At 51.1% G+C, this 25,627-nt stretch overlaps 1 protein-coding gene across 1 annotated transcript in view; it reads left to right on the top strand.

Moving 5' to 3' along the window:
- The window catches only part of CD9 (CD9 molecule), a 32,601-nt gene extending 7,177 nt beyond the window's left edge, over positions 1 to 25,424 (top strand). Inside the window, exons 2-8 of the mRNA XM_032349031.1 lie at positions 13,722 to 13,824; positions 20,070 to 20,167; positions 20,886 to 20,960; positions 22,748 to 22,846; positions 22,980 to 23,069; positions 23,601 to 23,684; positions 24,842 to 25,424. Of these exons, the coding sequence (XP_032204922.1) occupies positions 13,722 to 13,824; positions 20,070 to 20,167; positions 20,886 to 20,960; positions 22,748 to 22,846; positions 22,980 to 23,069; positions 23,601 to 23,684; positions 24,842 to 24,907 (615 nt within the window). The 3' untranslated portion in view covers positions 24,908 to 25,424. The remainder of the gene's footprint in view (positions 1 to 13,721; positions 13,825 to 20,069; positions 20,168 to 20,885; positions 20,961 to 22,747; positions 22,847 to 22,979; positions 23,070 to 23,600; positions 23,685 to 24,841) is intronic.
- Positions 25,425 to 25,627: the final 203 nt, after the last annotated feature.

Raw genomic sequence — 25,627 nt, 5'->3', positions numbered from 1 at the left:
GTCTTGATCTCGGACTTCCCAGCCTCCAGGACAGTAAAAAGCAATTTTTGTTGTTAAACTGCCTGACCGATGGTCATTGGTTATAGCCACCCAAACGGGCTAAGACATAATTATTCACAGGTTCAAATCAACATCCCTTCTTCCTGTCTAGGTGAGCAGTTGCGGTGTGCCATATTTCATGCCCAGCTCACATCAGTGCCCCCCTCTAGTGGGCAGCAGCCCCCCTGCTCCAGTCCTTAGAGACAAGAAACTTGTCTCTTGTCCCTTCCCACTAAGACTCTCTCTCCTGCTCTCCCCATTGCTTCCCGTGATACGGGGCTGTGGATTTAAATACATTACTGTTATGCTTAGGCTTTCTAAAGTTTTCTTTCTGCCAGCCTGAGAACCTCTTCTCATGCTCTACTTTCTCCCATTCCCACCATATTCTAGTAGCTCCGACTCCCTAAAACAGATAACCCTTAAGAGACCCAGAAAGCTTATTTCAAGTAGAAATTAGCTTCTCTCCCAGTGCTGGGGAGAGAGCCCGTTAGGATGAGAAGCTGGCATTATTCTCCTCCTGTGGCAGGTGCCTCCCAGGACCCCATAGCCAGGGCCATAATACAGGCCTGTGGTCATGCCCGCTCGTGCCCTTTGGTGGTAGGATGGTGCTGTGGGGGAAGGGCAGAGGTTCTGGGCTTCCCCTTGGGGCCATTCCTATAGGGGATGCAAGGACCATGGCCAGTGGGCAGCTGTAACCGTGTCTGCACTGCAAGGCTTGCCGTAGTAGCAAAGCTGGGATGAGAAGAGGACACGCCAGGTGACTCTGGGGACTCTGTTTCCCAGAACAGTGCTGTGTCCACACCAACTTTCTGGCCAGTACAGCAAGGACATAGTTGAAGTTCTCGGGCCACAGACCAGCAAGAAGAAGTGCATTCTCTCTCTCTCTCTCTCTCTCTCTCTCTCTCTCTCTGTCTCTCTGTCTCTCTCAACTCTGTTCATTGGGCAGCTGGCCTCAGAGAAAGCCCAGGGTCAGTGATGCCTCCAGGCCAGGTGGCCAAGGCAGGTGCCTTCCTGTCCTGAGAAGGTAGGGCGTTCTAGTTCAAGTAGGCTCCTCTGAGACCTTTTAAGGTATAAGGTGCACTTTTGAAATGCAGTCAGCTATGGCTGGGAGGGAGACAGGACAAAAGTGAAAAATTTTGGCTCTGAAATTAATGACACTGATCAAGGAGACAGTTCTGCAGAACAACTGAGAATCTGGGCTTTGCAGTTAGACTCTCCGGGGTTCAAGTTCTCGCTCAGCCGCTTATTTGCTATTGGATCTCTGACGAGCTGCTTCTGTGCCCAGGTTTCCTCAGCTAAAAAAATGAAAGTAAATATTACCTACTTGGTAGGTCTGTTGTGAAAATTAGAGAGTACAGGCAAAGAGCTGCAGGCAGGGTATGGGGAGAGCAAGACTTATAGGCCGGCTGGCCAGGAGCATACTGTTAACCCTTGGACAGTACGGGGTTTAGGGACACCAATCCTGTGCAGTCAAAAATCTCTTTCGAACATTTGCCTTCCCGAAACTCTACTACTAATAGCCTACTGTTGACCAGAAGCCTTACGGAAAACAGTAAGATACGTTAGCACATACTCTGTGTATGTATTATATGCTGCATTCTTAAAATAATCAAGAGAAATGAAAATAGTATTAAGAAAATCATAAGGATGGGCGCCTGGGTGGCTCAGTGGGTTAAAGCCTCTGCCTTCAGCTCAGGTCATGATCTCAGGGTCCTGGGATCGAGCCCCACATCGGGCTCCCTGTTTGGCGGGAAGCCTGCTTCTCCCTCTACCACTCCCCCTGCTTGTGCTTCTGCTCTCTCTCTGTCAAGTAAACAAATAAAATCTTTAACAAAAAATAAATAAATAAAATCATAAGGTAGAGAAGAACTGTAGTGTTTTTATCTGCAAAATTTGCATATAAACTAAAATCTGTGTGTGCAAATGGCAACTATAATTAAGAGACCCAAAATGAAGGCAGAGATCATGTCAAAGGGATGGATGATAGGTTAGACGCAGCAGTTGGAGACCTTCGGCCCCGCTCCTCCCCTGGCTTTGGGCTCAGAATGCCCCATGATGAGGAAGGAGGGCCATTTCACTGAGCAGAGCTGGGTGTGCCTGTTGCCAGCACTGCCAATCCACACACCACATGGCATGGCTTCAAAGGTCTAAACAAAGGGGCATCTCCCACCACTCAGGGCCATGCAGGCAAGTGGTAACCGGTCCCACAGATGGAATGAGAGCTAGCTGGTCCACATGGCTAAAGTGTATAAACAAGAGTGAGTGAGTGAGTGAGTGTGTGTGTGTGTGTGTGTGTGTGTGTGGTCGCCAGGCATCTTAGTGAGGCATACACAATGGAAAACAAATGTGTGGTATTCTGGAATTTAAAGCAAAACATCCCCAAAACAATCCCCCACATCAGATGATTTTGGTTAAGATCAGAATGCCTGCTTTCAGCAGGAACCAGATTTATGGGCTGGCTGATGTGTGTTCCATGTCTGGCAAGCAGGCAGTGGAAACTTGCAGTGAGGTTTCTTGTTTAGAAAGAGGTTATCTTGGGCCCTCCCTCTGGATCCGTCATCCCCCAAACTGCTTAATATTAATATACCATATTAGCTAAAACTTTCTTTCTCTTTTGGGCAGAATAGAGCTCTGGTTTTTAAATGATGCTGACTTTGTCCTTGGAAGGGAGGATTTCTCAGTTCTTGAACTTGTTCAGACCAGGTTGCTGCCTAATTACCATCAAGGTGTGCTTAAAAAAAAAAAAAAAAAAGCTTACAAGGCCCTTCATCCCCTGCCACACCCTGAAGAGAGGACCTTGCTAACTCCCTTCCACCAGGGCTGCTTCAGGCAGTCAAGTAACTGACCTCTTCATGGCTCTTAGCCATCAGCTCTCTCCCTCAGTCATACGCAGAGCAGGATGACAGAGGGAGAGAGCTGATAGCTAAGTCGTTCCATACCTGCTCTGTGACCTTGGGCAAGTTACTTTACCTCTCTGAGCCCATTTCCTCATCTCCAACTGGGATGATCCTAACTATTTCAAAGGGTATAAGGCAGTCCTACCAGCCCTCTTAGATTCAGAAGGGGTAGAAATCTAGCTCCCTCATATTCCTCTTCTCCCTGGGAAATCCCACTGTTGTTCCTACAGGGCGTGTTCCCCTCTTAGCTGTGCACCAGTCTTAGGCAAGCTGGAGTACACCATGGCCCCAAAGAGCCATGCTTAGCAAACGGAGGGTACCCGTATGGTATAGCTGTTCAGCCCCTCCGCCCAGGAACCCCCCCACCCCAAAGTGCACAGAATCCCCAGGACCTGAACCCCTGCAAGGTCAGCAGGCAGGCTAAGCAGGTGCTTAGGAGGTCAGCAATGCAGGTAAGCCCAAGGAATCGTAGGGAAACTAGGTACTTTTTTGAACTACTTTATATTTTATATTTCTGATTTAAAAAAAAATACTGAATTATATAGGTGGTGGGATGGGTGTTGCCATTTTCTCAGTATTTAGGGCAGTAAATGGTCACAAGAGGCAGAAGTGTGCCTCCTCAGGGGCCTGGCTTCTCAAGGATGGTTGGGTTTGCGTTTTGACCTCCCGACATGCCATCGAGGAGCAGCACCCTTTAGCGGGGCCCTTTATGACCCAGGGGGTGGTTGGGCGTGGGAGGAGTTGACTTGTCAGAAATGCAGATTCCTAGGGGAGGCAGCAAATCAGTGACTCTCTTTATACCTCACTTTTATTATTTGAGTCCTGAAGGTCATACTGCCAGGGTCTTACGGCTGTTGGACATGATGGTGTATTTAATGTGAAGCGTGTGGCAGTGCCTGGCTCAGAGCAAGAGCTCAGGGGTTGCTTCGGGCCCCTCTGGCTGTAGTTACTGTTACCACGACCACTCAGAACGTTCCAGAGATTGGAGTTGTCCGAAACACACTCCTCTGTGTCTTCTTGCTTTGGTTCTGTAAAGCCGCCTCCCACAGGATTGTTCCAGGCCGAAACTTAACCACAAGACTCCATCCTTTTCAGAAGGTGAATTCAAGAACCCATCCTTCCACCTGTCCACAAAATGCTCATTTCAGAGATATCCCCAGCGTGGGAAGTGAGTGAGGTGAGGCCCCAGTTTTGGCCTTAACTGGCCATGGCCCCAGCATCAGGACCGTTTGCCCCAGCCCCCCTCCCCCTTGTGGGGTCTGAGAGTTTAACAACAGCCATAGGAAAAAGAAATGTGCTCTGCCTCCAGACCAGGAAGGGTGGCCTTAGCACCTCTCCTGTTCACTTCTCATGTTTCCCAAAAGGAGGGCAATTCCTCTTATCTAGAACTTTCTTTATACCTTGAAGCCAGGTGTCGGAGCAGGGCAGGGCCAAAGTCACCACAGCTTCTATGTGGACACCACAGGGAGGAGAGGGAATGTGGAGCTGGCCCCAGAGGGTGCCTTTTCTTCACCCGGTGATCGTGGGCTTGCCACCACCATCTCTCTCAGCCTCAACAGACGGGGAGGGGAAGGAGAGCGAGAACAAACCCCAAGAAGTTAGCGGTCAGGGCTCCGTCCCTCTTGGCCTTCCCTTAGGTGGGGCCTGGTGCCCTGCATCTAAATGACCTCGCCGCAGCAGGTGAGGTAAGGTTCAGTCAGGGCAGAGCATTCAGCCAATTTCATCATGTCCAGAGGACCTTCTTGTCCCCCAAGAAAAGTCCGTAGGGGTCCCCAGTCTTCCCATTTCCAGCTGGGCAGGGAGGGAGCATAGTTGAGGAGGACGGGAGCTTTGAGTCATCTGCCTGGTTCAGGTTCAGTGTGAACGCGGCCTCTGGCTGGCTGTGTTTCTTGGAGCGAGTTGTTACTTAACCTCTTGGAACCTGTTTCACCTCTAAAGTAAAGGTGACGAGGATTAAATGAGATGTATGCCCATCACTGCCTGTAACGTGGGACACGCATGGGTACTCAGAATAACTAATTGCTCCATTTTTTATATGATTTTCCTTTGTTTTGCCTCTGAAGGAGTTGCTCATGACAGAAAAGGCTGCCAGAAGTCAACTCAACACTAACCTACAACATCATTACCCATCAGCCCCTGCTTTAAAAAAAAAATTCTCCCCCCCACCCCAGTTTAGGGTTGGCTGAGGAAAAGAATCCACTCAGCCATAATGGCAGCCCCGCCTGGGGAGAACACTGGTTGCAGAAATCAGGAGGAAGTTTTCTTACCAGGAGTGCCCTGCTACAGAGGTTGTGGGAAGCATTTTGGCTTCTTGGGGAAGAGAGTTCACAGGGCTGAGGCTATGGGATGAATACCGCATTTGGAAGCCAAATGCAGGTTCTAACTTGACCTGTTTACTAGGACTGCTCAGGCTTAGTGGGTTCAAGATGGAGTTGTCCAGCCATTATCTGTTTCATACCTCTCGCTTCCTTCCTGCTTACCTGTCCTGTATCCTCCCTGTTCGCTGTCACCGTGCGGCAGTTCAGGATGGCCCTGAGGCCCTGTCCTGTGGTGGGACAGCTGAGCCCACACTCTGGATTGCAGTGTAAACGGGAATGCCGAAATTCTGCCCCATGTTGGGTGGAGCCCAGTGAGAGCTCATCCCTCACCCCCACCCCCTCCATGGCTTCCTGCCCTTCAGCACTGGCATCTAGGAAGCTAGTCTCTGGGCTCAGAACACCCAGAGAAAGCTTCTCCATGTGGTCCCAATTGTTTGGTCTTTACATAAAGGCCTAGAGCATTGGTTCTCAGATGTGAGGGCACATCAGAATCATCTGGGGCGATTGCTGGGCTCCACCCCACCTGCCTCTAATTCAGTAAGTATAGGGCGCGGACAGTGAATTTTCATTTCTAGCACATTCCCCAGGTGCTGCTGGCTGCTGCTGGTCTGGGGTCCACACATTTCTTGGTGGCCCATCTTCTGCCCTCATTGTCTTGGTAAAAGCCCCAGGGCAGAAGTGATCCAGAGGGCTGAGATGACCCCAGGGATGACCAGATTCACAGAGACTTACTCTCCAGGACCGTCACCTCCGGCATTTATTCAGCTCCTCTCTAACAAAACTAAACTTAATAACAAGCCCATGTTGATACCTTCAAATTCTGCTCGGAAGTAACTAACACATGTAAGTTACTTGTGATCCTTAGCGAGGCAGGTCATGGCAGTTTTTTCCTGCTCAGTAGAGCAGAATTGGGTTTTTGGTGGTGTTTCCCTATGTCGTGGGACCGGTTCTTGGGAGCACTCCAGCCTCCGCTCCCGCCGGGTGCCTGTACCCTTCCAGAGGCAACAGCTTCAGCCTTCTTCTGGAGGTGGCAGAGGAGGGTTCCAGCAGAGGATCTGAAGAGGTGGTAAGGCCTGGGCTCCTGTTTGTGCTTGTCGCCAGTGCCCGGCCTGGCCTCCTGACGGGTGAATCAGCCCATCTGAAGCTTGGCAGTCAGCGGTGAGCCAGGGTTGCCATGGAGATGGGTGAGGCCCAAGCCCACAGGTCTGGGTGGCCTGACTTGTTTGTAAATGTTGAAGCCTGTGCGAACATAGAGGCTCTTATCTCCACTTCTGAAGCCTTCTTAAAGTGTGGCTGGTATTTTGGGGCCCAGAAAAGGCCGATAGGGGAAACTCACATCCTTGGTATTCAGTCTGTTATTGATTTCCTGGGTGCCATGGGCAACAATGCCTACAGGTCTCCCAGGCTTGGTACCTTTTAAAAAAATAATAATAGTAACAACCAGGGCTGCTACATGTCTTTCTGAAGAAGGGAAGTAAAGAGGTAAAATCCCTTCCCTCTCTGCGCCATGAATACCTCCTTCCCACGGAGGTCATTCGGATTACCATTCCTGTCTCATCCTCGCAGAGCTCCTGGGAGGCATGTATGGGTGTGAGGAAGGTAAATTTATCCATGATCCTTCCACCACGGCGCTCGCGCAGACCCACAGAATCCAGAACCCCTGTGACTTAAATTGCCCTGCTCCCTCCTGCCCGACCGCCGCTTAAGACCATAGGGACACAACCAACAGCCACTGGGTGCCGTGAATCGCCCGCCCCCCGCCATTGTCTTGTGTCTTTCTCAAGGTTTATTATTCTTATTACTGGCATTATTTTCCCTACAGAATCCAGCTGGCTATGCCACATTGTGGCTTCCAGACTCTTGTCTGTGCCTCACCTTTCTGAATCCCCCACTTCAAGCTAGGTTAAAGCCAAGACAGGGATCTTGCCATCTTCTTTCACTAATGAGAACTCTGAGGTGTGGAGAAGTCAAGGAAAATGCTAGTGTCAGCACCTTGGGAGAGAGGAGCGTGAGACCCAGAGTCCACGGCTGGTCACAAGTCCACGGCTTCTCAGCAGAGGTGTGCCAGAGACTCCCCTGGCGGGTGCGTGACTCCACAAGCACCTACAGAATTCTCACAGGGGACTCTGACGCCCAGCGCACGTAGATCAGGCCCTGGGTGGCCCTGCCGGCGGAGCGGGGGCCTCCTACTCCTTGCTTTGTCATTCTTTCTGGGAGGCCACCTGCCCCTCACCGAACAGTGTTGCATCATCTCCTTGACCACAGGTTCACCAAGGGAACAAAATAGCCATAGCTTTTCCAGAAGGACAGTGGGAAGCAGGATAGCAAGCACCCCTCTTTCCCCTATCCCAGCCCCTCCCTGCGACCTGCCTCCAACCCCACCGGAGTGCTGACGTGACTACCTAAAGTCTGAGGCCAGCCTCAGAGAAACCACATGTGGAGAATGAGCCACTCTCCCCCTCTGGGCTTTCTAAGGCAGCTGGATAGAGATAGCATAATGAATATTTTGTCCTATTAAAAAGAAGAAGGTATGACCCTCAGGTCGCATTGCAGGAGAAAAGAGGGGACCTGGAGGAGAGTGGGGCCTAGCCAAGACCACCCAGTTTGTTTGCCATGAGAAGATTTTTCTTGGGACTGGGATTTGTCCAAGGCAGATAGGGCTCTTTCCACCTGAGGGGGTGGGCTGCGGTGCCACACGTATGTGTACACACACACACACACACACACACACACACACATGCTGCTCTTTTCCTTCTTGTCACATCCTTCTGCAGGCTTTCTTCAAGTGTTTCCATCCGAGGGGCTGCCTCTCTGTAAATACCTCCTCAGGTTGGAACTAGAACGAGTTTTGCAAACTTGGCATGGGGTCCAGAGCATCCAGGTGCCCCTAAGTGGCATCACACTTTGATTTGTTTTCAATCCGCCTTCAGAAATTGGAGACATTTCCTCTAACTCCAGGTGTGTTTTAGCATAAGATTTCTGGGCCTGGCCCTCCCACCAGGTTTGTGGGGTGACTCCCTGAAGTACTCCTCTTCACGTGGGTGCCTTGAGCAAGGTGTGTGTTCAGCGTTGGCAGAGGGGATGACCAGGAAACTCCACTGTGGGCCCGAGCTGGTACACTGCTGGGTTCTCAGGTCCCCTGGAACCGGCATGAGCCCCAGGTGACAGGGTTACCTGTGCACTCTTCAAAGATCCGAGTGTCAAACTGGACTTCCTGGTGGGGTGAGGACAGTGACTCAGGGGCTCTGCATGAAGTCTCATTTTCAAAAGACTCCGTTCGGATTTGTCCCTAAATTTCACTGTGGTGTTCGTCACATGCCCTTGTGGGTCTTTCTCAGTATTTTCTTTGGGCAAGTTACTGTTCTTGGCAATTTTGACTTTGGTAGTAAGATAGCAGAAGTTGGATCTGGATGAAAAGCCAGATGGGAAAGGAGGCTGGTTGAAGGGAAGAGAGAGAGAGGAGAACGTTCAGGTGGGAGTTTCAGAGATTCTGTCCCTTTGAAGTAATTGTCTCATGTACGGGATAATTATTTGTTGATTGATAATTTATTCACTGTTGTGTGCGAGGTGTGACTGGGCCAAGGGACTAGAAAGCCTGAGAAACAGCCCTGCCGTAAAGGAGCTTGTGCCTCCAGTGAGACCCAAGCCCAGCACCCCTGCGAGAGGAAGGGGGTGTGTGTGTGTGTGTAAGGGCACAGGAGAGAATACACGCGAAGCTCGTGGGCTTGCATTTCCTTGGGAGGAGGCTGAGGACATCTTTGGTGGGGAAGCAGCAGGCCACTGTGGCCAGGATGGTCTTCCAGGAGGAAGGACTGGCATGAGCAGAGGAGAGAAGGCAGGAGACTTACTTGGGAACCTGAGTGATTCCATATAAGGGGTGGCTGGGAGAAGGTGGGCTCAGGGCTCAATGGTGTCATGCTGCTGAGAGATCAGAAAAGGTGAACCACAGCTAATGCCTTAATTAAAACTTAAAAACAAGGGACGCCTGGGTGGCTCAGTTGGTTAAGTGTCTGCTTTTGGCTCAGGTCATAATCTCAGGGTCCTGGAATGGAGCCACACATCAGGCTCCTTGCTCAGTGGGGAGCATGCCTTTCCCTCTGCCTGCTACTCGCCCTGCTCATGCTCTCTCTGACAAATAAATACAATCTTTTAAAAAAAAAAAACCTTAAAACTGAGCAATTGACCTCAGCCGCATGAGCTTTTCAGGAAAATGGCTGCTGCCCCACATGGAGGGCGGGAGGCAGGCTGGGTGTGTTCTACAGTGACTACTTTGTGGGGACCTGGAGGTGAATAAGCCACCAGTTTCGGTGTCAGAGCACCAAGCAACCAGAAGGGAGCAGTGAACCTGGAGGCAGAGTGGGTTTGTTTCTATTTGGAATTTTAGGATCGAGAGACGGAAGCTTTGAAAGAAGAAACCCAGCTCGGTTTTAGATCTATGGATCTTAGTTTAGATCTACAGTTTCAGATCTATAGAAAGGTTGCAGAGAGAGTATAGCAAGCCCCCCATTCCCCATCGGTTTCCCCTGTGATTAACACCTCTGGGAGCATATTGCATGTGTCACAACTAAGAAGAAAACTAACGTGGTACATTACTGTTGCCTAAACCTAAACCAGGCTCCATCGAACCTGACTTCTTTCACGGTTAAGACCCTTTTCTCTTCTGGAATCCCAGCCATGATACACGTGACAGTTACCATGTCTTCTTCATCTCTGATCTGTGACACGTCTGGTCTTCCCTGGTTTCTCAGAGATGACCTTACACTTCGGAGAAGCGTGGGCCAAGTATTTTGTAGAATGTCCTCAACGTGGGTTTTTCTCCTGGCTATCTTCTAAGAAAAAACATGCATGAAGAACGCAAGCATTTCCAACACAACAGTGGGGGAAAGCTCTTCTTTTTCTCTCTGCACTGTCAGATAGATGGGCCCATTTGGGGGCCTAAAGGGAAAGAAGCTTTTCTTGGCAAAACCAAAATGTTTCCCCTTGGCTTCCTTTGGGAACAAGGTAACCAGGTAGACTCGGCTGTGCCTCAGGCTGGGAGTCAAGGCTTGGAATTCTCCACTTCCGTCCCCACACACAGTGGTGATCTTGGACAGTTCGCTGTCCTTTTCGGGAGGGGCCCTATGAGAGGAACTGGTTCACTGAGCGTCTCCATCAGACCTGCTCGGATCCTGCATTGTTGCAAAAGCAAGATGGCAGCCGGGGCAACGGTGTGGCCAGCGTTCCTGTCATAGGTCAGCTTGTTCACCCAGGAGGAAACCTGCAACTTTTTGGCCTCCCAGACCCCTGTTTTCTTAGTTTATGGAGTCCCTTCATAATCGACTCTGTGCCTTTTTTTCAAAGTGAAAGCTCTCTCTGGTTCTTGCCGTTTGTTTTTTCCTAGTGTTCTAAATAGCTGGGGGTGAGAGCCAGGTCGGGGGGCTGGGGCGCCCCCCAGCACCACACCAAAAACTGAATTCTTCTGGAAAGTACTCCAGAGCCCCTTAGATAGTGCCACATGCACAACCGGGAGCCATTATTAGGTGGTGACCAGTATATGTGGCCCTGTGACCCCAAGCCAACCATCCTGACCTGGCAGACTAAAGCAATTTCTCCCAGTAGCATTCCAGAAAATAGGGCAGCTAATGGCTTACATATCTTCCCCCTCAGGCCAATTAACTCAGTAATCCAATACAAAAAGGCCTTAAGACTCACTCCTCTGATTTCTGTGAACCACGTGCTCCCAGACCCACCTCTGACCCTCCCTTCTACCTGGGTATCTTGAAGCCTCCTCCTCTTTCTCTCTTTCGGTGAGTTTATAGGCCTAAAAAACTGAGATTAATTACTGCTTTTTCCATTTCTCCAGAGCCAGCCGCTTTTTCTTCCTCATTTTAGCGAAACGCTGTGGCTTTGACAACCAAGGGCACATGTGTAGGATCCCCAATTCTCTCTGGCCCTGTCCTTGGCCAGGGTGAGACCTGAAGTCTTTTCTTCTCCTGGTTCCAGTTCTCCAGCCTGGTGTCCTTCTTGCCACTGGTGTGTGTAAACCAGAGAAATGATTGGACTTAACACAGATTTGGCTCAGAGTCCTTGAAATGATACAATGGAAGAGGTCTAACCATTGCAGGTGTGGTTTGGGTACCCCTGCTGTTATCCATGGAATCATTCCCGAAGAGAAATAATTGCACATAATCGAGAAAGCATAGAGCAGAAAAGGCAGGCCTCTCCTCAGTCCCAGGTGTTCTCAGCAAAAGCACCAGCAAGAGGGAGGACTGAGGACAAGGTTTGTGGCCAAGCTTGGACTGAAATTGAGACCTCCCTCCAGCCTATAGTGTTCTCAGTTTAACACGATCATGTCCACAGGGAGGCCCGCGGCCTCAGTCTCCCATAGTCCAGGGCTCTCATTGGGCCTCCATATGTTGTGGGGAGATGAGAAAGTATTGCCGTCTTTCCTTTAACTCTTCCAGGACCCCAGGGGAGCTAGGCCAGGGCCTGATCACCACAGTCAGGACCCCACTTAGTGTGTGCTTGTCCTGGACTCAGTGCATGGGGATGGGGATGTCGGAGCTGGCCCCACCGTGTCCCTGCCCCAATGGTGGCACTCCTGAGCCAGGAGAACCCAGTCTGAACCAGGGTACCCAGGCTAGAAATGGGGGAGAGACGCCTACTTCTACACTACCCTCGTCCTGCCGCCCTCACCCCCCGCCCCAGAGCTGTGTCTGCTGTCTTTGGATTAGGCCAGGAGGCCCTCACTCACCTGCAGGTCTTTTGTAAATAAGAAGGAAAACTTGGCACCGTGAGTTTTTCTATTCTGCACTGTGTAGCTATGGGTCACCTGGTGTCCTTACTTCTTACTGATGTTTAGTGTTGCCTTCCATCAGATGAGAGCTAAGAGGATATGCTGAATGACTGTCCTCGGCAGGGAGGGGTACAACCCTGGGGACCTGAGTGCTGACTGAGTTACTCTCACAAGGCCCACTTGGTGGTACCTCCCTTCTAATGTCATCTCTTTTATTTCTACCCATACATAAATGGTAAGGAGGGGCCACATGTCACCGTTCCTGTTCTACAGATGGGAAAACTGAGGCAGTAGAACCCTGAGCCAGGAATTTCAGAGCTTTGGATACACAGTGCTGGAGGTGTGGGCAAGGGTTTGACCCTACTGCAGGCCGAGGCCCTGGGTCATCACATCCGCTGTCGCCGCCTCCACCCCGCACATCTGCACCCAGTGCCAATTCCCCGGGAAAAGGAGAGGAGCAAACAGTAACAGAGAGAGAGAGAGGCCTGGCCTCACCATGGCTGGCCCACTCCCAGGGCAGAGAACCAAGCTCCCTCAGGAGCAGGGGCTCTGACACAGGGCACCTGTGTCAAGGAGGGTGGCCTGGGAGCCACTCACTCATCCCGTGGGCCCTGCAATGCAGCTTGGGAGTCACTTTCACACAAAACCCGGGCCGGGTGAGAGACGAGGGAGCTCAGCTCCGCCCTGGGGGTCGAGGACAGCTTGGCCGGGGGGCCGCCTACACAGGCCTCTAGTTCAGCAGTGCCAGGCGGGGATGTGGCACCTTAGTTGTACTTCCTAGTGGGAAGCTCTGCCCTTCAGGGTCCAGTATCTCAACTTGCCCACCTACAAAATGGGATTTTTGGGAAGATTGGGGGATTACTCACACGTATCTTACCTGATGTTTATAAGGATCACTCGTTTGGAAGCGTGTGCCTAAAACCTAGAATGGGTCCGGTCAGCCTCTAAGGTTTGTCAGAGACAGAAGGAAAGGACAAATGTGGGCCACTCCGGGGAGACTCTGCTGAGTCGCTCACTGAGCCATGTGATTTCGTGAGGAATCACAGCTGCCCTCATGCGTGCTACACTGTGCCCGCTGAGCATCTGTCGTCTTTTTTACCGTACAGTGCATATACGGAGTAGTGCATGAAACACGAATGGTTTAAAGCCTCATTACGACGTCAGTATCCATGGCACCACCACCCAAGTCCAAAGCTAGACTGTTCCCAGTGCCCTAGACCCTGCCCTTGTGAGTGCTATTCTCTCCCTCCCCCTACAGGGCACCCCACACTTGACTTTATGATAATTGCTGTCTTTTCCTTTTCCTTTGTCATTTACATGGACCCCTAAACAGTAAAGCGATTTGTAACTATAAAGAATCACACTGCATGTGTTTTTGTGTCCCTTGCTTCTCTTGTTGGACACCATGAGATGTGCTCATAGAATTGCATGTGGCTAACCGTGGCCCGTGTTCAGGGCTGGGTAGTGTTCCAGCATTGTTCTGCCGCTGGGCTGCTGGTAGGTAGTGGTTCCCCACCAGCTGATATTTTTAGCAAATGGATTGATCCCCACACTGCCTGCTGTTACTAGCAGGTGCACAGTGAGAGGCAGAGACCAAGGGTGGTCCCAGAGCCCTTTGCAAGCCTCCCTTCCGGTGTCATGGTGCTGTGCTCCCCTGGCAGGACTAATGCCCACATCTGGGATATCTTGCAGCTTGCCGGAATCGCAGTCCTTGCCGTTGGACTATGGCTCCGATTCGACTCCCAGACAAAGAGCATCTTCGAGCAAGACAGTCAGCCTTCCAGCTTTTACACAGGTGAGTGGGGAGGGGGTGCTGAGTACCTCCCCTTAACTGTGGAGATTCTGTGTTGATCCAGGGATTGGCCTTGGCAAAGACTTTTCCTCTGGCACCCCCATTGGCCTGTCCTGTCCTTTTCAAGCCACGCTTTGTGCAGTCCAGCCCACAAATTTGCATTTGACTGTTGTGGTTTCTTTTATCATGCTGACTAAATTTGGCATCCTGACCATCCCCCCCAGTAGGAAGCTGGCTGTGCCCAAGTTGCTGCCACTTTTGAGGGTTTAAGAACCTCTGTGTTTGTCCCTGACCCTCTCTTAATGCCCTGTCTTCTTGATCTTACTCAGTTCCTTAATTCAAAAAACTTTGTCCTGGGCATCCAGACTACCAGGAGTAGGAGAGGTGAGCCCTCCCCACTGTGCAGACAGGGGCTCTGAGACTCCAGACCACCTACGTCCTGGATCAGGCAGTCAAAATGAATGAGAGTCTAGCAGAGATGCCAACCTGGCAGACCTCGGGGGGTTGGTTAATGCCGCTGGTATTCGAGGGTATTTGGTGGGTATTTGGTTTTATTTGTTTGTTTTCTGAAGTGCTTTTGCTTTAGGGCAAAGGTTTGCACTTTAAACACAAATAGACTTAGCAGCTTACACAGGGCTCCTGGACATCTTTTTATCTTTTCTACCATTATTCTGTCCCTTCCACCCACTGCCAAGGCTTGTCAAATGCAATTCCCCAGTTTCTAGTCAACTCACAGAATACAAAATCCCACTGCTCTTTCTGTTTTGGGATAGGAAACACTCATTTACGAGAAATAAGAGCAGCCCCCTATTTTTAGGACGATGCTGCCATGTCATCAGGCTCAAAGTGTAAGTTTGGTCATTTCCTTCCCACCCACCAAAGAAGTTATTTAAAAAAAAGATGGAGAACACAGCCTGAAGAGAGTGAGCCCCCAGGCCTTTTGGAAGGATGCAATGGCCAGTGGGCACAGGGACCCCCTTCCCGCCTCCCAGACGCAACCTGAGCCAGGCCCCCATGGGCCACTTGGCTGCGTGCACTTGGCACTGTGGAAGTTCCCCTGCTTGCTGTTGTTTTGGGGATTTTTCAGGGTGTGTCTCCCACTTTCCGGAAAGAAAGTGAGGGAAAGAATAGTACAAGTATGTTTTCTGAAAAAACTATGTTTATGCATGCAGCGCGCGCGCGCGCGCGCACACACACACACACACACACACACACACGGAGTTTTTAGGGAGTAGGTCTCCAAAGTGCCCAGACTTGTTTTAGCAACAGCATTTTTGCAGGGTGGCGGGGGAGGGCTGCCTGGAATGCTGCCCTGTGGAGAGGAAGCAGCATAGGGGCGCTGTGCTGAGGGGGACCTGACGGCTCCTGCCCTCCTCCTTGTCATGCCAGGGAGCTGCGAGCCCTCTGGGGGAGACAGGAGAGCAGATCTGTCCAGGAATGGAGAAGCGGGTGGCAGCGTTGGGCCCCTGTCCTGAGGAGAGCCTGGCCTCCTGCTCCCGCTGCCGTTGTCCTCTGCAGAGTGCCTGGCAGGCTTCGGTCTTTTGCTTCCTAGGACTGTGGCTAATTCCCCATGTTTCTGGATCTGGGAGGCGAGGCTCTCACTGGCGAGTGGAGGAACCAGGAGGAAGACAGCTCCTCCTCCGTGGGTTGCTCGCTGTCTCACGCGTGTTCTTACGTGATTTAATCCTCATAACTCTTTAGGATACATGAAATGATTCCCACCTTATCAATGAAGGAACCAAGACCCAGGGATTAGAGGACATGCTGAGCTCGTACCTGTCAAGAGGCAGGGCTAGGATTTGAACCCAGGCCTACGAAAGCTGTTTCTTGGCCTACCCGTAGTAGATTGTGGGGAGGACTCCCCATGTAGAAAGAGAAAGTATCTCTACCAACTGGATGTTCCCTGTTGGGGAGGTGGGCAGGGAGGAGGCTAGTTTGGCCTTTGACCTCACCCAAATTGTAGTTGGGGGAAGGGAAGCGCCCAGCACTGGTGGCCCTGGCCAGCAGGTGATAGGTGGGGAAGTCACGCAGGATGGCAGGAGAGTGAAGAGCACATGGTTGGAGGAGCCATGGCCTTCCTCTGGGAGTCACAGGGTGCAGGATGGCCATGATCCTACGCAAAGTGACCAGAGGCACAGTCCCAAAGAAACACGGCGATCCCTAGTTGGAGGCCAGCGACCACTGCTCCCTCGGCTCCAATAGAGGAATACTGACACTTTGCTTCCCTGGGAAAGAGCTCAGCTTTGGAGAGTGTGTTCTGCTTGCAGAAGCCCAACAAAGGAGGGCAATGCAAGGGACACTCAAGCATCCTCAGACAAGTGGCCACTTGGGTCTGGCTGGGCCTTGCACTTCACCGAGTGTGCTGGGAAACCGAGTCACCGTCACTCATGGGCAGAGGGCCAAGAAGGCATCACCCTTCCCCCTCGAGCTGTGACACCGGCCTTTGTACTGACCCATGTCCCCTCTTCTGGCGGAGTGCCCGCTCCACCCCTGCCGATATTCTGGGCATAGTGGGGTGACCGTACCTTGCACAGGGGGCCTCCCCATCTGCCGCGCAGCCCACCAGTCAGCCTGACCACACAACCGGCCCTTCGGAAAACCTGAAGGACCCCGGGGTGGGTTTTCTCCAGGGTGGGCAACGGCTTTTAAAATAGAGAAAGAATGCATAACCAGTCTGAGAAGCAAGTGAAAAAAGAAACTTTCCAACATTCACAACAGTCAGTAGTAAATCCGGAGCAGCTGACGGCCTTATATGGGCCTTCTCCCCAGTTCAGGCCCTGGGAGATTCAGCCCGTCAGCAGTATCCATAATCCCAGGCCGCAAACACATTGGGGAACTTTATTTTCTTGGTCCCAGGCCAGCAGCCCTTCTTAACTCCTTGGCGTCCTTCCAGAACCATAGCCATTGACTGAGGGCATCCGGGGGCCCCAGGCAGAGGCTGTGGATGTCCTGGTCCACCCTTCCCTGGGACCATTCCTCTTCTTAGGACAAGGTGCCTAAGAGTTTCCAGGGTACATGGCTTTTGCCCTCAACGAGCTTGCGGCCTCGGGCGCTTTGTTGCTCTGTGCCCAGTTCTCCCCAGCCTGAGACTGGCAGAGCTCACACACCCACAGCCTCTCCGAAACAGAAATATACCATGCTTGGCAAGTGGGGCATCACCGTGATGCTTATATTAGTGCGAATGGCCACCTACAGGACAGAGCGGGACCAAGAGAGAGCCACTGGGGAGCCACGTAGGGTTCCTTTGAACCCCTGATTGAGTATTTAGAGACAAGAAACTGTTGTTGTCAGTGGCAAGCTGGGGCCGGGGCAGGAGGCTGACGTGTCCCCCTGGAGCTGAAGCCCAGAGTCCTGATACGCAGGTGAAAAGAACGCTCAGTTTTGTGTATAAAGGACATCCCGGCATATGCTTCTGCTCTACCAAAGGTTTTTCTTCTCCTCTGACCAGGCCTATAATGTCAGCCTGAAAACAGAATCAACAGCCCTTAAGCAAATTAATACAGTAATCCTGGAGAAGGCTCCGTGACGAATAACTTTTTCCATGAGTCAGACAGAAAGCTAACATTCATTTGTTTTGTAAAGGGGAACGCTTTGTCATTTGTCATTGCCTTTGCTAACAAGCTCAGGATGTAGGCTAGGAGCAGCCTGTCCAGAGGGAAGCCCAGCAGGAACCTGTGAAGAAGCAGCCAAGCCCTCCAGTGGTTCCATGGCTTCCGAGGTGGAGGAGGGGGCCTGTTGCCCAGGAGCCCCGACTGCAGCTTCATGGCCACTGCTGAAGTGCCTGTCAACAGCCCCCCCCCCCCCGGGAATTGCTTATCTTCCTCCCCAGCCGGAGAGGGTGAAGCCAAGACACCCCCACATCTGCAGCTCTCCAAACAAGATACTACACCAATGACCTTTGTCCTGCAGTCTTCATCTGCTGAGCCCAAAAATGAATATTTACCATTAACCAGAAAGCAAGCCCATTAGGAGGAGAATCCATCGCATGCGCTCTCTTTCTCTCTCTCCCTCTGCAGAGGGAAGTGCTTTTTCCTTTAGTAGCTCTCCATGCTGCCAACCCAACTCCCCTGACTTCTGCCAGGGCTGTCCTGGTTTACGAAGCGGGGTCTGGACTTAACAGAAGACATGTCCACCCACTCCCACTCCGACTCTGTTCCATGTGCTTGCAAATCCTTTTGATCTCTTAATACCCCCTGTGTATTCAGCCCTTGCTGTGGAGCTCAAAGGAGTGACCTCATCCTTCGTTGTCTTCCCCCGATGAGACGGGGAGAAACCGGGGCCATTTGACTGCCGTGGCTCGCCTGTGTCCCCATGGCAGGGCCACCCCTCCCGCAGTGCCCGTGCAGTGCGTGGGGCCGCGTGGCCGGTCTGAGTCCGGCCCGCCATCCCCACACTGTCGGACAGCCCAGGAGGCTAGGACTTGACTCGAGGACAAGCTGCATTTGTCCCCATGCCCAGTCTGGGCTGGGCATGCACGGGAACAATACCCATATTCATACGACGAAGGGGTTTGCCAGTAAACCCACGTGACTTGACATCACGACAGATGTGGGGGGGAAAGGGGAGAGACACAAACGCTCCGTTGTGTGCGCTCCGCTCGGGTCTGCCCGGGAAGCTCAGCTGCAGGCTGCACGGTTTGTTGCCTGCAAAGCCTCAGCTCTGGACTAGGAGTGCAGATGGGGGACAGTGAAGTCACTGTAACACCTGCCGAGGTTCTCACTGCACTGACCCGTTGTGCATTGTGCGGAAACATCACAGACACGCTCTCTCAGCTTCAGCCAGCACTTGGGGGAAGTCTCTCTAGTCCCAGTGAGTAGGAGAGATCAGCAAGTGTATAAAGATGCACCACTGTGGTTCTGAGTGACGGCCCTCTGACCCTCGTATTACGCAGAATCGCGGCAGCCAGCATTTGTTGCACACCTTTGGATGCTGTCCCTTCGTCTGCACTGCGAACCCTGAGGTGGGCATCGTTCGCACTCCCGTCTCACAGATAGGAGGTCGTTGCACAGGGAGAGGCAGTCGCTTTCCCAGGGTCACAGAGCTGGCTCTCAAACCCCGACGTCCTCTCCCCACGTGACAGGAGCCCCTCTCCGGATTGAACAGAACTCGCCTGCAAGACAGGGAGGCACGGGACCTCTCTGCCAGCTTCCCCATGGGGCCTCTGCACTGGGGAGTGGGGCAGCTGTGACTTCTCCAGAATAGGACTACAAAGACTGGCCCCTCTGGGCCTTCCCTGGGGGGTGCCAGAAGGAAGGACGAGGGCAAGGCTCCACTGTGTTCCCCTCCCAGGGTTTTACACCATGTTGGGTCCAGGCAAAAAGTCACTGACCTTCTCACTCAGATTGAGGACTTTAGAAACCGTGTCCTCATCCTCCCTTTAAAGGAGGATCCTGTTCACCCTTCACCTGGAACAAATGATTTGCAACCCTAAGACCTCTTCAATGTGCTTTAAGGGATGTTTTGAAATTTTCTAATCACCGGACTCTCATTTTACTGATAAAGATACCAAGACCCAGAGAGGGAACGTGTCTTACCCAAGATCGCACAGCCCGTAGTAGCAGAGTCAGGATCAAAGTGGGAGGTCTTCTGACCCCAGGCCTATGTTTTGCTCCCTAGAGCAAATACTCATTCCTTGGCCAACACGTGCCCTTGGCCTTACTGACCATGCGTGCCTCACTGCCCCCCGGAAGCAGGGCAGGGAGGCACCCCTTCTGGGAATGAGGCAGAGCTGGCCCACCCTAAGCAGGGCTGTTTGATCACTGCAATCCCTTCCTACCGAAGCCTGCACTGACACACTCTTCTGTCCGGGGGAAGCCAGGCCAAGGCTCCTCGGAGTCCCAGGAAGTCAGTCCCAGTCTGGAGGGTCTGTTTTAATTGGTGTGCGTGGATTCATCTTGCTGGAAACAGCTGACAGACTGGATCGGTTTGTGTCCTGAGTCAAATCTGAGGATTTCTGTGGATCTCTTTGTCCTGGTTAGGGGGGCGTGAGCACCTTCCAGAAAGGCGAGGGTAAGATGGAGTGAGGGCTTGATGGGATGGGGTTCTAGAAGACAGACTGGTGGGAAGGAGACTTAAGAGCAGGGATGGAGGAGGCTGTTTTGAAGGATGGGACACTTCTCCCCTGAGGGAGGAGTGATAAGGATGGGGGCACAACCCAGATTCTTAGGGAGGGGATAAAGGAATTGTAGGACATATCTGGGCCTCCACACTATTGACTCCCTGCCTTGCCCTCTGTTCTCTCCCCTCAGGAGTTTATATTCTGATTGGAGCTGGTGCCCTCATGATGTTGGTGGGCTTCCTGGGCTGCTGTGGAGCTGTGCAAGAGTCCCAGTGCATGCTGGGATTGGTGAGTACCCCATCCACTCCCTGCAGCCACTCTGACCCCCAGACCCCTGCCCCCAAGATCTCATAGAACACATGGGGTGGGATGGAGTGAAGAGGGTTCCCTAAGGGCTTGAGCTCTCCTTAGCAACTCCACCGCAGGCCCCGCCCCAGCCTCCTACAAGGCAGCCATCTTGTCCTCCTCCCCCGCAGCAATGCCTTGCTCCTCTTCCTTTCTGGAGCCTCTCTCTCTTATCACTTCCCTTAGGCGACTAAATGCCAGGACTTTGTTTTCCCCTTTATCGAGGACCACGTTTGCTTTTTTTCCCTGAATCCGCAGGTACCTTTGCTTTCTCTTATTTTAAGATTTGTTAAAGATTTCTTCAAATTCCACAGTATATTCTCTCTTTATTTCCTCAAATCCCTGTGGTTTTTGTGAGTGAGTGATGGGATTTTATCACTGACTCTTCATTAACACCTTAGAAGTACCAGTTCTGGGGTCAGCTGTGCCCCGTTCTTTCCTCCTGAGGAATCTCTTCCTACCACTGCTTTCACTCCTCACCTTAGCTAAGGCTCACAGTTTCATAAACTTCTCCCCTGTCCCTTCCAGGGTGTTCATTTGTGCCCCCAGATGCCCGACCCCCAGAGACTTGCCATTCTTCCCTGGTCTCCAGAATACCCTTTGGTTGCTCTCATTGCCTGTCTGGGATTTCTCCTCATCCTATCCCTTCTTTGTCTTCTAGTTCTTCGGCTTCCTCTTGGTGATATTTGCCATTGAGATAGCTGCGGCCATCTGGGGATATTCCCACAAAGATGAGGTAGGTTTCTCCTGTAAGATCTCTTGGGAGTAATACAGGTTTGGGAATTTGGGAGTGGGAATGGTGAGGGCGGACGGGTGTCCCAGTTGATCACTTCGGTCAGCTTTCAGCCATCGCACATGCCTCTTATTTCACCATGCTTCCACGTGCCCATCAGAATGTGATCTCCTCCAGGGAAGGGGATGTGGCTGTCCTGCCAGCCACTCCGTCCAGTTCCGTGGATGGTGCTGGCACATGATAGATGTTCAGGAAATACTCACTGGGTCTGTGTATGTGTATGTGTGTCTCACAAATCAGCAGCCCTGCCCCCATCTCCTCTGGAAAGATGGCTTAGGAAAACAAGACTTTGTGTGGGCTGGACCCACCACCACCCCCGCCCCTTCACCTAGTCTCTGAATATGTGCCTCCATGAGCTGAGTGCTGTCCAGACCCCATGTGAGTCCAGAGATGTGCAAGCCGTGGGCCCCCCTTGAAGCAACTGCCACCTGGGTGAAGGATATGCATGATAAGTGTCATAGAAGTCATTTATATCCAGAAGTTCCAAGGAGTTGGAGATGGTAGCATGCCAAAGGGAAATCTCTTCTGGCTTCATGGAGAAGTGGGCATCAACACAAGCCTTGGATGAGAGAGAGGATTTCAGGAGGAAAGTTGGTGGGAGACTGAGTACTTTATTTTATTTTTTTTTAAGATGTTTATTTATGTATTTATTTGAGAGAGAGAGGGGAAGCAAGCCTGAGCAGGGCGGGGGTGACAGACGGAGAGGGAGAAGCAGACTCCCCACTGACCTGGGACCCCCAACATGGGGCTCAATCCCAGGACCCTGGGACCGTGACCTGAGCTGAAGGCAGCTCTTAACGGACTGAGCCATCCAGGTGCCCTTCGAGGACTTTCCTTTAAAAAAAGACAGCTGAACATGGGCTCCCACAGGGAGCCACTAAAGAGTTGTGGGCCAGGATAGGCCACATCAGAACAGTGTTTTAGGAAGGGCTGTCTTGGCTTGTACAGCAACAGCAGGTGCAGGGAGACTGGATGCCCGGACCCCGTTTAAAGAGAGAAAAAAATAGAGATTTAACAGTCCAGATATAAATGCTGTAACCATGGAAATAGGAAGGGATGCTAGTGGAAGCTGCTGAAGGAGAGATTCTGGATGTTGGTCAGGGCGAGAGACAGGTGTTGGTTAAACTAGGGTGTAGCCCGGTGCAGAAGGAGAATAATTGTCTTTCATATTATAGTTGCTAATACTTATGCCGAATTTACTCTGTACCAGACACCGTGCTAAGGGCTTAACATGCAGTATCTCCTATAAATCCTCACCATAACCCCTGAGGCACAAACTCCTATAATCTCCATCCTACATACGCAGAAAAGGAGGTACAGAGAGGTTTGGTAATTTGCCAGAAGTCACACAGCCTCTAAGTGATGAAGAAACAAAGGGAAGCCTGAGGAGCTAGCCTGGTCAGGAGTAGGATGTTGTTGTTACCGTTCATTAGACTGGGGAGAGTCCATTTTGTTCACAAGTAGAAGGGAAGGAGCTAAGTTGGGTGGAAGGGACCAGCCAAAGTTACAAGAGAAGAAGGGAAAATGGCCAGCGTGAGTTCCTAGGGATGTGGGAGGAGACGAGAAGGGCCCTGGAGGCTCTGGGAGAGGCAGGACCAGTCTGGTAGCTTCAGTCTGCAGGGACATTCTCTGAGCACAGGAATCTGTTGTCTGAGCAGGAACAAGATCGAACAGGTGACATTTGTCCAAGAAAATGCCCTGTCTGCCCCTCTCTTTTCTGCCCATCCCAGGTGATTAAGGAAGTCCAGGAGTTTTACAAGGACACCTACAACAAGCTGAAGTCCAAGGACGAGCCCCAGCGGGATACCCTGAAAGCCATCCACTACGCGGTACGTCATCCCCGCAAAAGTTCCTTGGGCACGCGCATGTGCACAGGAACCTGAGCACACCAGACCCGGCGTCTGTATTCTGGTAGTCTGTGTTGTTCGTCTCTCTCACCTGTCGCTGCCCTTCCCTCTGCAGCTGAACTGCTGTGGTCTGGCTGGTGGAGTGGAACAGTTTATCTCTGACATCTGCCCCGAGAAGGATGTTCTGTCAACCATCACAGTGAAGGTAAACTCATGTGCCCCCGCCGGCTGCTCTGGACCAATCCCACCAGGGTTGACTTGAAATCCTGCCCTCTCCTCCTGGGAGGAGTTCTCCTCCTGTGCAAGGGCCCCTCAGTGGGTCCATCTCTTTTCTCCCCTCCCCCCAGGCCTCTGCTTCCTCAAGGGCAGCAGAACAAGGACCAAACCAGGGAAATAATGAAATATTTAAATGTGCCAACAGTTCATGATTGGAAGCTGGACCTAATGTCCAAACTTCAGAATAATCAGAAGTAACCCAATGGCCTAATGGGAGCTAGACCCCAAAGCAGGGGCTTACCCTTCTTCCTTCCCTTATTTCTTACCCAGACTTTAGGGACCCACCTCCATATCCCTTGGGTCTCGCTTCCATCCACCAGCCAGGACACCTGGGCACTCCTGTCCCCCGTCCTTTCTGGGACCTCCCAGCATTCCTGGTGTGAGACAGGTGCTATGGGAGGGAGGAGGTACACTGAAGCAGGGATTGTGTGTGACCTGAGTCCTGGTTTGCCCCCCTCAGCCCTGCCCTGAGGCCATAAAAGAAGTCTTCCACAACAAATTCCACATCATCGGCGCGGTGGGCATCGGGATTGCGGTCGTGATGGTGAGTATTGAGGACACCGGGAGGGAATGATTGTCTTAGTGGTTAACATCCATGAAGCACACACTCTGGCCAGGGAGTGTGTTAACTCATCAATTACTTTTATCAACTAATTTAATCCTCACCATACCTATGAGTGTGAGCTGTTGGTATGCCCCTTGTACAGACTAGGGAGTGGAGAGACAGAGAGGTTGAGTTGATCAAAGCCTCTGAGCTCATGTGTGAAGCATCTGGGATTTGAGTTCCGTACGTCTCTCTCTAGTACGTGTTGGCTTACCATCAAGGTTCAGGAGTAAGTGTAAGGTGATGCCAGTGCTGCTGGACCATAGACCACAGTCTTGAGTAGCGAGGGTAGAGGTCACCCAGACCTGTTAGCCTGGGATAATCTTCAGGACATGTTTTTGTTATGCACCTGCTTTGCTTTTCCCCAAGAAAGTAGTTCAATAGAAGTTAATGGATAGGAATTGTTTCACGCACACACACACACACACACACACATCCCATAGTCTGAAAGTCATCCAAAGGTGGACAGCCAGAAGGAAGATTCCAGGCTTCAGATAATCTACTCTCCTGCTAATCAGCACTCCCAGAAACCATTAAAGGGCAACCAGGATTCCCTGCAGTCACCCCCTCTTGCCCCAAAAGGGAGTAGTAAGAACCATGTAGGGGACTTAGCCCTCCTCTGCCCCAGTAAGACTATCCCAGAAGTGAGAATTGCTTCCTTTCTTAGTGGTTATTTACACCTAAGAAAGGCTTGAGGCCACTTTCAGTAAAAACCATAACAGTACTTCTTAAAATGGAATATAAAACAGAGACACACACATAGGTGGAAAGCAGTACAAGCCTGTGTGGATCATTGGAATATCTGCCCTTTGAGCATTAAATTGAGCTCTGAGCTTATTTGTCATGCTCTGGAAGTTTCCTCAGGGAAGTGGCTTGTGCCATTTACATGAGCAAGTCACCACAGACCCGCAGAACCCCAGCAGTCAGTGACTCTTCCCGTTACCCAGCCCCCGTCTCTCCTTCGGCACCCCTCAGTGTGCCTGGCCCTGTGGTCACTATCCTTGTTTGTCTTGGCCCAGATGACTCATGTCTTTCCTCTCCCTCACCCTTCCCTCGGCAAAGCCTCCCTGTTCCTCATGTTCCCTTCTGTCTTCTAGATATTTGGCATGATCTTCAGTATGATCCTGTGCTGTGCCATCCGCAGGAGCCGAGAGATGGTCTAGAGTCCGCTTGCACCCCTGAGCAGGAAAGTCCAGTCCTGAAGATTGTCGGTTATTTTCTTGGGGTTCTGTTTTTTAGCTTTGGGAGTTTTTTTGTTTTGTTTTTATTTTTGTTTTGGGGGGTTTTTTGGTGTTGTCTTTTTCTGGTTTTTTTACTTTTTTTTTTTTTTTTTTGCCACTAACCTTAGTATTCATTCTGCTTTTCTAAACAAAAAAGTTATTCCATGTTTGTCTTTTTAATGCTTTATTCAATATTGGTATTCATAGTTGAGAGATTTGGGGATTTGGTTTGCTTTGGTTTATATTTTGTTGTTGTTGTTTGTTTTGCTTATTATGTTAAGCAGAAATCCTGCAATGAAAGGTACTATATTTGCTAGACTCTAGACAAAAGATATTGTACATAAAGAGAATTTTTTTTTGTCTTTAAACAGATAAAAAAATGTCTATCATACTTAATCAGGTTGTAACTTATGTTGAAGACAATTTGATACGTAATAAATGATGATGACAATATCCTGGACCAGTTTTTGGTTTTTGTTTCCTGTATATTTTGAAAGCTATTTGTTTTTCAAATGTCTTCTAACCTCATTTATTTGAAAATTAGGTTGGAAAAGTTGGTCTCCCTACTTGACTAATGAAGAAAGCAAGACAGGAAGGGATTTTGATCTCACATCACACAGTTGTTAATAGAGTCTGCACCAAAACCTAGCCCATGCCTCTTTC

This window comes from Mustela erminea, chromosome 6 (genome assembly GCF_009829155.1).
Source record: "Mustela erminea isolate mMusErm1 chromosome 6, mMusErm1.Pri, whole genome shotgun sequence".
NCBI classification, from domain to species: Eukaryota; Metazoa; Chordata; class Mammalia; order Carnivora; family Mustelidae; genus Mustela; species Mustela erminea.
Note: the sequence above shows the minus strand (reverse complement) of the source record. Positions and strands in the feature narration are given on the sequence as shown.